This window comes from Haemaphysalis longicornis, unplaced genomic scaffold (assembly GCF_048455015.1).
Source record: "Haemaphysalis longicornis isolate Haplotype H1 unplaced genomic scaffold, Haemaphysalis longicornis Haplotype H1 scaffold_23, whole genome shotgun sequence".
NCBI lineage: Eukaryota > Metazoa > Arthropoda > Arachnida > Ixodida > Ixodidae > Haemaphysalis > Haemaphysalis longicornis.
In genome coordinates this window covers 5,531,554-5,544,206 of record NW_027526306.1, presented here as the reverse complement: position 1 = coordinate 5,544,206, position 12,653 = coordinate 5,531,554, and the positions used below count along the sequence as shown (strand labels likewise).

At 45.9% G+C, this 12,653-nt stretch overlaps 1 protein-coding gene across 1 annotated transcript in view; it reads left to right on the top strand.

Annotated features, from left to right (window-relative positions):
* The window catches only part of LOC144172542 (uncharacterized), a 32,938-nt gene that overhangs the window by 16,002 nt on the left and 4,283 nt on the right, over positions 1 to 12,653 (top strand). Inside the window, exons 3-6 of the mRNA XM_077701217.1 lie at positions 1,349 to 1,497; positions 1,636 to 1,694; positions 3,918 to 3,995; positions 8,243 to 8,411. Coding sequence (XP_077557343.1) covers positions 1,349 to 1,497; positions 1,636 to 1,694; positions 3,918 to 3,995; positions 8,243 to 8,376 — 420 coding nt within the window. The 3' untranslated portion in view covers positions 8,377 to 8,411. The remainder of the gene's footprint in view (positions 1 to 1,348; positions 1,498 to 1,635; positions 1,695 to 3,917; positions 3,996 to 8,242; positions 8,412 to 12,653) is intronic.

Below are 12,653 nucleotides of genomic sequence, written 5' to 3'. Positions count from 1 at the left end.
TGCCAGGCCCACAGCGGGCAATCAAATAGCGGCAGAGCTGCCAAAGCGACTGCACCGTCATGTTTATTTTGTTTGAAGCTCCGTGTTGAAATTGGAATGGTTATAATTCTGAAGTGGTAACATTCCAAATTAATCAAAATGTATTTTGCCACCATGTTTCCGGTAAAGCAACGGTGAAATTTATCAGTTGCCCAAGGCGACAGATGGCCGGGTTCTACCTGTAAAAGTTGCTCCAGGAAACGGACAATGATAGGGCCGAGCAACGCAGATGCTGTTACACCATTTGTTTGGGAGGAAATTTTTATTCTAGGCGCGGAGTTGTTAAAGGAACCCTGCAACACTTTTTTTAACTTGTTTCGAAATCTGAAGTGCTTTCAGAAAGTAGCCAACAAGCGCATCCAGTACTGGGAGTAAAGGGTAACAAAGTACATTTACTGAATGATACTGCTCTCTCTCTCTCACTATCTTTCTGGGCGTTTTTTGGGCGAATGACGGCATTCGAGTGATGTTGTGGCTATTGGCCGGATTTTTTAGGTGGCAGAAATAAACGCAGTCGATAGCAACTTTACAGAAAATCGCAAAAAAGCAAAGCAGAAACTGGAACTGGAAGTCGCGGCTGCTGCGACGATAATATCACGCAGTGCCGCTCAGTGCTGTCGATAACTACATTTCTCTGGTCTTCCAGACACGGAGGGAAGAGTGAAAGCGTTTATCGGAAGTGTTTATCGGCAGTGTTTATCGGCTTTCGTCTCAAAGACGTATTGCTAAGATTGCCTGACGGAAATAAGTTGCTGCATTTTAAATGCAGAGCATTTCAGTAACTCACGATGTCACCCGCGTTGACGTCCGTAGTCCGCACCGCACCCCTCCCTACTATATATAAAAAAATACTATCCGGCGCCCGGTTTCGATCCCTCGACTCTGCGGGCGGAACGCAATGTACATGGTGCTCTACCCACTGCGCCACAAAGCCGACGCAGAATGGGACGCTATGAACGCGCCTTATATCGTTGACTCATTCAAATTACTGCTGACGAGCGCTCTCTCGTCAGCAGTTGCCACAAGTGCAACAACATTAACGTAACGCAAACTACTTAACGTCGTGCGCCCCCGGAAATGCTCTCCACTTGATCGTGCCCCTCGCGAGGGGGATGTTTCACTCCGTCTTCTCTCGGTCGCGGGACCCGTGGCGCCATCTGGCGGAGGCGCGGAACAACTCGTAGCACTTTATTTGAAAAAGCGCCTCGAAAGCGCGGAAATTTCTTTTATTTTTGCCTTGTGCACGCGTAAATTATTCTCAGGCGTAGTTCGGGTGAGTTTTAACTGTCTATGGTGGGTAATGGCGCAGACCCTTGGCTGCGGCTACAACGCCGATTCTTGGTCTATCTGGATTCCGCCTACTGGACCGCCTTACTGCCTTCGCGACAGCCTCGACAAGTCGGACAAGGGCGACTTCGTCTGCTACGCGGTCAACCCGGGCAACTGCCACGCCTCAACGTGAGTGCCGTACTTTGCCGTATGAACATACCGCCCACTTGCTCAGGTATCGAAATAGCGATAGCGCGAGATAAGGGGATATTAACGCATTGTTTACGGAGTTTTTTTTCTGTTACATTACGCTTGAGTTTTTTGCAGGTACATCTACGCTCCTGTGTATAATCAGGTCTACCTAGAGAGACATCTGCATGACGGAGGTGAGGATGCACTTATTTTTCCTTTTTCTGCATCGTATATTATTCTTTTCCTACGCAGTATATGCTCTCTTTCTACATGATATATATATATATATATATATATATATATATATATATATATATATATATATATATATATATATTAGATGCGACGCTGAGAGCATCTCTTGTCGGCGGCCCTGTCCTTCCTGCGTGCGTCCGTCGTCGTCGTCGTCGTCGGCGTCCGCACTTTCCTCCGCTCACCCCCTCTCCTCTCCGATAGCGAACACTCTCTCGCGAGGGGCATTGGATTGGATTGGATTGGCTTGGCTTGGCTTGGCTCGACTTGGATTGGATTAAAGTAGATTGTGTTAGATTGTGTTGCGTCATAGCCGCGGCAGACGCACTGGCGCCGGCGCGTGCCCAGGTGAGAGCGAACACTCTCTCTCAACATCTGCGGGTGTGCGGCCCAGCGCGCTCTCACTCCGCCGGTGGGCGGCGCTGCGCGCGGTGCTGCGCATGTGCAGCACTCTCTCTCTCCGCGGTCTCCTCTCCTTCGGGTGCGCTGCGCATATAACCGTTGTGCCGCTCTCCGGCGGCCTTTCGGTCGACGGTCGCTCTCCGCTTGCGCTTGAACCCCCCTCAGCGTCGCATCACACCAGGGTTCCCGTGAGGGGAGGTGGGCGTAATTTTTTTACATGGTCTTAACAAACTAAGTATACTTAATATTGACCCTAATGTTCTAAGTGGGTTGAACGTTTTCAACTAGCCCATCTGAATTCGTTTATGTTAATGTATTGAACTCTCAAACCCTTCTGGTGAATTCAGGCGTCCCACAATGCTCAGTACTTGGCCCCTAGCTTTTTCTTAAATATAAGAATGCCCTATAGCTACCGAACAGTTCTACTTCTTCAGTGAAGCTCTAGCAGACGACTGTGTCATTTACCCCAGAATCAAAAACATACAAATGATCTTTATTTGCTTCAACAGTATCTTTAAGCCATCGATAATTAATGCCGGATTAGTATATGACATTCAATATTAGTAAATGCAAAGTAATGCGGTTCTGATGCCACCGTAACTTGATACTTTCTCCTTTTACTGTTAACAGCTTGGCATTGCTACCAGTGTCGTCTTCTAAATACCTCGGTGTTATTCTAATAGTACACCTTAGTTAGAATATACCCATATCTTCTATTACCTAGTCGAATGCTTGGATATATTAAGCGAAAATTTGACTTCGCCCACACTTCCGTTAATCTGGTAATGTATACAAATCACTCGCTCATTCATCACTCGAATTCGCGACTTCAGTTCGGGATCTATGCAGTAAATTCCTAATAAACGAAATTGTAGCAAATCAAAGCCCAGCAACACGTTTTACCCTTCCGAATTACGCTCGTTTGTCAGGCGTATCCCTCATAAAACGGTCTTTGTGACTAGCACCACTCTCACTGCTCAGAATGATATCGCGCACATGTCTTTTCTTTAAACTCTATAACTTTAAAACACTCATAAAATTGTCCTTATTTCACCCCCCCCCCTTATGTACCATTGCGAGTAGACCATTTCTGAAAAGTTGCTATCCCCAATGGTCACACACCCGCCCATTCGAATTCGTTTATTCCTAAACTTCAACAGCGTGCGATCGCCTACCGTTGTCAGTAACATTGACGAGTTTAAGGTAGAGGTGCCGGATTACTACAGCCGTCAATGAAAATTTTATGATCCAATTTTCGCCACAGAGTTTATTTTTCTTTTAATATGTTTCATTTCTTTTTAATATACAATTTTCAGTATTTAGTGTCCGCGCTGCCGGCAATAGGCACCTGCATAGATTTTTATTAGGCCTTTGTACATATTTGCGTACTGTCGTATGTTTATTGTTTTATTCTTTATAAATAGTTTTTATATCCCATGTTTGTAATCAGTGGATGTTCCTGATATACCACTCCCCTCAATAACGCCCGTTTGGCCATGACGCTATAGGAAATAAATAGAGAGAAAAATAAATATTGAGCGTGAATCGACAGTGCTTGATCACTCAACTTTAAAATTGTAATAATATGAACACTAGGCTAACCACAGACATTTTGTGCGTTGAAAAAAGCAAGGGCCAATCTCTTCCTTACAGTTTGTGGTTTACGTGTTGCATGACATGAGCACCTACGTGTACATGACCGAATATGTATTTGTACAAATCTCTTCATGCGCACCGTGTTTACCCCCGTACTTTCTGCGCAGGCCGGAGCCGGTGCCTCGTTCTAGACACCGACAACTGCAAATACATGGCGTACATCGAGTGCTTCCCAGACGGAACAGGTATGTATTGACAGGAAGACTGGATGAGCATTTAAAGCAAAATTCTTGCAAATGTTCAACTCACAGTTTTACCCAACACATAAAAGATAATTCCCCACAAGTACTCGTTTATAGGTAGATAGACCCTCTCACGACATAAATCAGAATATTAAACCCGTAAACCCGTCAAATCTCCGCTTTTCTTGGAAGTTGTAACAAAATGTATCGTAATTTTATTTTTTGGCTTCCACTGACTAATCCCTACGTATATATACAGTCGTGACAAGATAAGAAAGAAATATTTTATGTCCTGCGATATTTCACGCATGTTCCACCCCGTCATTCTCAAAGGGAAACGCGGTTTTGCAGCCGTAGGCCTTTATGACATACCGGGGCCATCTGTAAGGCTTTATGGCTTCCAGAGGCACAGTCGTTGTATTGCATTGTATGTTTGTGTTTTTGGAGCAAGAATATCTATGGCCAAAGAGCGCCAATACTATGTTACGGGGCCCTTCAATAGTCAGTAGTAGTAGTATGTTTGTGCTTATTGGTGCAAGGTTGTCTACGACCAAATAGAGCCAAGACTCTATTAGGTGGTCGTTCAATGTCAGGTTTGTGCTTAAAATGTGCGTGAGATGAAGATGGTGCTGCCTAAAAAAGTTGTAGATATGCGTGTAGAGGGCCCGTAGATTAAAACATAAAGATGCTCATAATGGCAGATGAAGGAGCTATGGTTGACACGTGACAGCGCCCGGAGCATCAGAGTCTGCTGTGCTACTGGGGCTCCCTGTGGGCACAGTAGAATCATCAGGAGCTCCATCAAGGATAAGAGGGTCTGAAGTCACGCTCCGTACGATATGAGGTTTAAAAATAATTCATATCTGCAAGATATGTTAAGACGCATTTGTAAGTGAACAACATTGATCCACGTGCGGGGCCCTGACACTTGCGGAATTCCCGCCTGAGCGGATTCCAGGCCCACCAGAACCCAATTTTCGGCCGCCCAGACATGAGCCGCTTTAAATAAAGTTTGATCTCTCTCTTTCCCAATAATAGTGAAGGGTGCAGTGCAATGTTGTATGTGTAGATTCTAGCACAGGCTACTGGGTGAACCAGAAATACGAGAGAGTGAAGAACAGTTACTGCCTTCCAAAGTAAACCACAGTATGCAGTTGATACGAACACATGTTCAGAAATTTTATCGAATGTTTCGGCAACTCATGGGGACTGTAATGTTTATGCTGGATTTATAGATTTGGTGTGCGAAAGAGTGCCTTACGATGCTGCAGAGTACTTGAATTAGGTTACAATCTGTTGTGAAGACATGTTGAACCCCAGCGCAATCCAACGAACCTTATTGTTTTGTTTCGATTGCAGACATTGGGAACAATTTCAGCTCCCGCTGTTGCTGAGTTACAAAACGTGGTAAAAACTAACGACATACAAAGTTAAGCTTCCTTAAAGAGAGGGTTTGGAAGGCCGGGGGGGGGGGGGGGGGGGCGGAGGGGAGTTATTGCTTTCACTAAAAACAGCGAGAGACGGGACGAAGAAAAAATTAAATCGCCCGCAACACTGCCTGGCACCCCCCTGCCGTGTTGCTCAGCTACAAGGCAAGGGCCAAGAGAAGCATGAGTGCGTATAAACGTCCGTTAATTTCAGCCGAGGGTGCGACGACAAGTTGAATGTCGTAGCTGACGCGTCGTCCAGTAGATTATCGGAAAGTCAAAGCTGTTTAAAATTGCTTATAAACGCAGTCCCGTTTCTGATCAATGTTTAACGAACTGGACCATAATGGTTTTTTAGAACGACATCCCGCAAAAATATTATCGCCGAAGATGAATCTTGCGACTCATTTTGCAGTTTTGATCAATGCTGCCACTAAGAAAGTGTAACAAAGCGTAAGTCTTAAAAACATCATGAGTCATTCCACACTGTAAAAATGGATAACCAATAAAGCTGAGGTTACAGAATTTTGAACGCAGGTACAAACATCTGATGGAAATCATGCCGCGACTAGCCGCTCTTTGGCATCATTCAATGTCGGCAGATTGTATGGAATCTGGGATGTAGAGGTATCCGTTCGTGGGGGAGAATCGGGGCAGGGCACCTTTAAGAAAAGACCCTTTACGGGCTCACGCACTTGTAAACTTTTGACGCCCACAGCATCCGGAAGTGGGGACTATATGCGTCAAGTCATGTGTAGTTAAGTCAAGTGAATTCAAGTCAAGTCGATGATTGTATTGTATGTATAAGGTTCGGTACATGGTTACCATACCCTTTCCGTTAGGACTACACAGGAAAAATGAAATTCGAAATGTACAACGGCAGCCCGTCGTGTAAGAACCAGGGCAGAGCCAAATAAACGCAAGCAAGCAAGGAAAAAGACAGACAGACAGACAGACAGACAGACAGACAGACAGACAGACAGACAGACAGACAGAGAAAAAAGAAAGAAACACATGCACACACACGAACGTCTCGAGCTGTGGAATGGCTCGCGCTTTTTCACCAAATTCGGTAGCAGAGTTTTTTCCGCCGAGAATCGTTGACCGGAACGACAAATCTGCGCAACCCTAGCCATAAAAAGGTTCACTGTAAAAAATCATTGAAAGTCCCCTTTTTTATGGGACTCCGTCATGCACACAACTGTCCCTAATAACGAACCTCTGAGAGCCTGCAGTATGGGTTGGGATGCCTGAGAGGTAAAATTAAAAACCAGCAAGTGGTAGCTGATGTAACCTTTGCTTACCTTGCCTTTCTCCGTTCGTTGCATTTGAGCTACTATAAAAAATGATTTGTTGGGATTTATGTGCTTTACTTGCCCTATTTTGCGGTTCACGCGAAAAAGAGAATTCGTGCTTTAACCAGAAAATCGACAAGCGCTCATGCTGCTTCAAACTACTTACACAAGCCGCAAAAGCATGCATGAACGTGTGCATATCATAATAAGGCCCCACCCCCTTACGTATGCATTTTATTGGTTTTCCGTAGGCATACGACACAATCTGGGTATGAGGAAAGCTGCCACACCATCGTCTGACTATAAATGACCTGAACTGGTGGCCTGTGCACGGCGCATGCTAAAGCATAGACAAATCCGCATTCACCCGTCTGCAGCGTTGAACAATAGCTTTATCTGGAACAGTAATGTGTTGACATATGCCCACCAAACCCATGACAGAAACGGACACCCTAAAAAAGAAAAACAGACCTACCCCCCAGTGTTTGAAGTGGCTGTATTCTCCCATTGCGTTTTAACACATTTCATTATGCAAAGAAGGTTCACTTTCATTCATTCATTCATTCATTCATTCATTCATTCATTCATTCATTCATTCGTACATTCATTCAATCAATCATTCATTCATATTTACTTGACTTTGGCCCTCCAAAATCGTCTAACGCCCCAATTATGGGCTGTAGGAAAGCAAACGCGCTAACATTGAACATCGTGACATTTTCGATACACTGTCTTGGAAATGTTAAAGAACATAGATATAAAGAGAGAGAGAGAGAGAGAGAGAGAGAGAGAGAGAGAGAGAGAGAGAGAATGCGCTTTATGGTAACGGTGACGTGAGCCGAGCCACTGCGCCATAGCTTGGAAGTGTGTGTAATAAAAAATAAAAAAACGGAAATGTGACGCGATGCGCACAAATTTCCGAACATTTTCACAGAATGAATGAATGAATGAATGAATGAATGAATGAAATCTTTAATGAGCACAACATGCGCTGGTGTTCTCTGGCTGCTGTTGGTTGCGCGGGCCCTTTTTAGCGGGTCAGAGTTTGGCACTGAAGTTAGTCACAACACTTCGTCTAAACCTGTGCCGCGTAAAAACACTAAAAGAGCTTTGGTAGCTCCCACGGCCTGGCGCGGACCTGACAAAGGACCCAAAGCTGCCCCCCGTTCGAGACCTGCGTTATGTCAGGAGGCCCTGCCTTGCCACTGTGAATTTTGAGCTTATGCAGAAGGACATGCTGAAAATCTTGAACTGTGTTGAAACGGTGGTTTGGGCTCGTTGGTTCATACTAACTGAAATTCAAAACAGCGCAAAAAAGACGGGACACGAAACGACGACACACGGCGCCGGGTGTCGTCGTTTCTTGTCCCGACTTTTTTTGCTCTGTTTAGAATTTCAAAATCTTACCTTACGTCACATGTCGAACAAAGTGGTCACCAAGCCTGCAAAATGTTTTAAGGGGGAATGCCTTGTGCAGTATAATTAACACAATATCTTTTCTCCTTTTTACTTGTCTCCTTCTTTTCAGTGTGGCGCTATTTCACCTACAAAAGCTCTTGGACTGAGTCTGAGATCAAGGCGTTCAAGAGGAGAATTGAAAAGGAGCCGTCCCTGAGTTTTTTGAGCCCCTACACTTTCAACTGCTCTTTTGGCGAGCTCTGAAGTGGCCACCTACGCACTTCAGTTTTTGTACCTCCGTAAGCCGAAAAACTGAGTCAAGTGTACATAATGTTTACGCTCTAAGCAGCTCCCCTGGGATTATTAAAAATTCAAGAAAAAATAAACCTTCATTTAGAAGCAACGAAACCCTCTGCGACGAATGAAAGGCAATCCCTGGAAACCCAGTGCTCTAACGCAGCTCCAGAGAAAACCATTTATTCCCACAGTATTTTTGTGCTGAATGATTGCGTGCAAACTCAGGCTCTGTTACAGTAATGTCACTTTTGGGACCGCGTTAACTACGATTTAGTTTTTACATCTCAACGTACACCTGTGTAGGTTTACAACAGCGGGTGCATGGTGACCGAGGCCCTCCAAGCTGTTTAAACAGCTTTATTCCTGGCCTTCCTGCAACATGGTTGTAAAATAAACTCAATTGAATTCAATTCAAATAAAAAATATTGAGTCGATCAAGTTGAGAGTGACAGAATTCCAGCACATGGACGTGGCGCTTTTTTTGTAAAAGAACAGAAATATTGAGTAGGCCATGCATTTTCACCTGGAACAGTTTCACAGACATCTCAATGAGCCTCGTTGTCAGTTTGCGCTTCCCGAATAGTTGCTAGTTCGAAAAGAATCATTTCGAAGAAAATCACCATTGGTAGATGTAAGCCGCAATGAGGCATTTAGTTCGAGGCACAGACTGTGACGAAATCATGAGCAGTGAGCGTTTGGTGTTTGCAGTATTTGTACAAAACAAATGAGGCGCAGGATTATAGCCTTACATGCACAAAACATTTTGGTTTATTTCGGGGTAGGAGAGGAGAAAAGAGGACGGAAAGGCCGAGAGGTTAGCCAGGTGTAGAGCCCGGTTTGCTACTCGGCACTGGGGCAAGGATGTTCAGGGGATGTCGAAGAGGGCAGACGAAAATGAGAGGACAGGAGCGAGCACGCGCTCGCACTCTGGTCTCTTTTTGGGCAATATAGTCGACCGTCTAAGCTTGTGTCGTTCAGCAAACATAGACGGGCTTTTGTCGCCTTGTCAATAGCAGGGATCGATGTCCTGGGATCGTCTCGACTGTGAACACGGTTTATTGTCACGGCTGAGGTCGGTGGAGAGCACACGTCCGTTCTATAAATATGGGAGGCAATGCAAAGAACAGGCTCTGTTGTCTCTTCAGCCCTACAGGCGTCGCAATGGGCGCTACTGGCCATCCCGATGAGGAAGCAGTAGGCTTTCGTGAAGGCCACTTTAAACCACAGTATACAAAGTAGACTGTTCGAGACAGCCCACACTGAAGACGGCGCTGGAGTAGAAGGTTCTGCGTGTAAAGGCGCGGAATCACAGATTCCGGTGTATACCATTACTCATGTCAGTACTACGTCCTAAATGACGAAACATCTTCGAGGTACCGGTCTTTCACATTGTAAGCAAGATGGTGCTTTCACTGCCATGTGCCGTCCGGGCAGCTGCATCATCCGAAATGTTGCCGCTGATTCTACAGTGACTTTGTACCTGTTGGAATAAGATATCACGGCCCTTTACGATGGCCCAATGAAATACTTGAATTTCTGTAACCAGTTTGTGGAAAGGACAGTAGCGCAGGGCTGGTCGTGTACTTTTCGGGGCACCTTCAAAATAAAGAAAACGGCCCATTTTGAAAAGCAGCTTTGTTAATGTATCGAATGGTTGCCAGGTCAGTAGCCGTCCAGCTCCTGGCACGGGAAACACGCACGAAAGTGAATTGTGGTTAATTCTGATGGTATGACTGCGACACCTGCCAAAGTCGACGACGTTACAGAACCATCTGTAACCATATGACTCTGGTTATTGTGCTGCTCATGCAGTAACATCATAGAAAGCTGTTTAAGGGACAGTGGCGGCAATTCGGCCTTCTTCCCAGTGCCCGGAACACGGAGGCGAATTTCGGGGGCCGTCAAGGCGTGTACCTTGATGGTAATTCGGCCCTGTGCGCTGCGACGATCGCTGCAAATGATCTGCGTAGTCGACTTTGAGGGAGCTGCGCAAGTTGGTGACACGGTATTCTTGAGAGGAGCCTGATGGGCAGGTGTAACGTCTATGTGGCCACATAACTTCTATTGGATGGTCTTGGGCAGTGTAAGTCGTTCCAGCTGTTGCCAGACATCGCGGTAAACCAAGACATGTGTGTACGGCCTGAGCGTGTATGCTCAGGACTGCTGGAAGGTTTCTGGAGCATGTACTGGATATCGTTGGCAAGCTGTAACGCAAACATCCCAATAAAAGTGCCTGGTAAAGCTACCGCCTTCCTCTGACCGATGTGCCCCACGTCTGTTCGGTATGAAATCAGAAAATGTGGGCCGTGGCGTTGAGTTTTTTTTTTTAAAAAAGTCACATGTGTGCTCCATGACATTTCCCTGTCGATGACAATTACAAGGAATTTGGGATGTCTGGGGTAAGGTATCTAGTTCCAATTGATCATTATGAGATATCGAAACATGGGTGGCTGGGTAAATTCAACCACCGCTGGCAGGTCGCTAGATATTCTCAGTCCTTACTTTCATAGGTGTTACGTCGTCACATAGGCCACTTTTTGGAGCTGAGCCGTGCGTAGCTGCTTGTAGCTACGTAGCTACGCTCGTAGCTGAGGCTCTTGCTGAGGTAAATCGTAGCTGAGGTCGATTGACATCTGAGATACAGAGGCAAATGTCGCCGGCATAAATTGAAACGCAGGCACTTTTGGGAAGAGCTTTCACAAGTTCAATGATCGCTAGATTGGAAAGCTTTGGGCTTAGCACACCACTTTCAGGAACACCACGTTGAATGAAGCGCTGTGATGTTGGGCTGCCCTCTGTAATAAGAAAGAAAAACCTTTGGCCAGAAGCTTTTTACCCGTCGATAAACTTCTCCCCCGACACCAAAGGGCTACAGGGCGTCTAGAATAGCCTCAAGAACCACAATGTCGTAGGTACCCTTTACGTCCAGGAATAGGGCAGTGGAAAGGCGTTTGCGGATTTTTCTTTCTGCGCAAATGTTACTAAGTACACAATGCTTTCAACGGAGAAACGCCCACATCGAAAACCAGCCATGACTTCAGGGTGTATATTGGGGTATTCAAGGTACCACGGAAGCCGCGTGAGGATCATCTTTTCTGTGACCTTGCCAAGGCAGTTAGCTTGCCAGGCCAGTTGGGCGGTATGATGCAAGGTCAAGGGGAGATTCCTAGTCTTTAGCAATAGAACGACGCGGCTTGTTTTTCACTCGGGGGCTACGACCTTATCCACTTATGTCAGATTAAAATCGTAAAAAAGGGTTTGTCGAGTTCCAGGACCAAGGTGGCATAAGTTGTAGTACGTTACTCGCTCATGACTCGATGAAAAGCTTCGCCTGCAGAATGCCAGGGCTTCCTCTAACCCTCCCATTGAAAAAGGGATGTCCATCCGCTCATCGGGGTGAGGAGCAGCCTGGCTTTTCCACGCAGATCCAACGGGGTCGGTCTCAGTTTCAACCATCTCGCAGAAATCCTCCGCAACTTCCACCTACCCAAAGTTTTTATGGAGTGCCAATGCCTTGCAGGGGAGGGCTGCTGCACAGGCATTGCTAGTCCACGCAGAGGTCTCCACATAGAGGACAGAGACTTTCGAGAGTCGAGAGACTCGCAAAACTATTTCCACCTATGTGCCCGGGGCTGTACGATGCGTCGCTGTATTTTTTGTGTGGTTGCCAACCCTTACACCGTGCACGGATTTTGTACGCCTGTACCATTGCGCGGAGCGCCGTCTAATTGCGCGGAGGCGATCAAGCTCGATGTCAAAATCCGTGACTCTTGGCGGGAACGACGTAGATCGCCTGGATGACTGGGTTGCATTGCTGATAGTGACCTCTGGGCTTGTGGAAAGCCCATCTCGGCAGGCGTCCTCCATCAGGGGTTCGAATTTCGGCTAGTATACTTATGAATCATCTAAGTGGCCAAAAAAGAATGATTGAATCCCTTAATCGTGATGCACGTCGTATTGGTGAATCCTAGTGTGCCGTTAAAGAAAAATCACCAATACTGCATACATTAAAATTAAAAATATTCATCAGATTTTCTCGCCGACCTAAACCCGGGCCCCCTTGGGTTACGAACCTCCTCTTCTCGTTAACAAAGACAATAAATGCGTGAGGGAATATGGTCACTGTCACCAGTTTCAAAATCAGTTAACCAGCGCAGACGGGCAGCCAAAAACTTTGAAGCCAAGGTAAGATCCAGACTGCTCCCTTGTTTCTTTCTGTGAGCGTGCAATAGCATTAGAGCTCA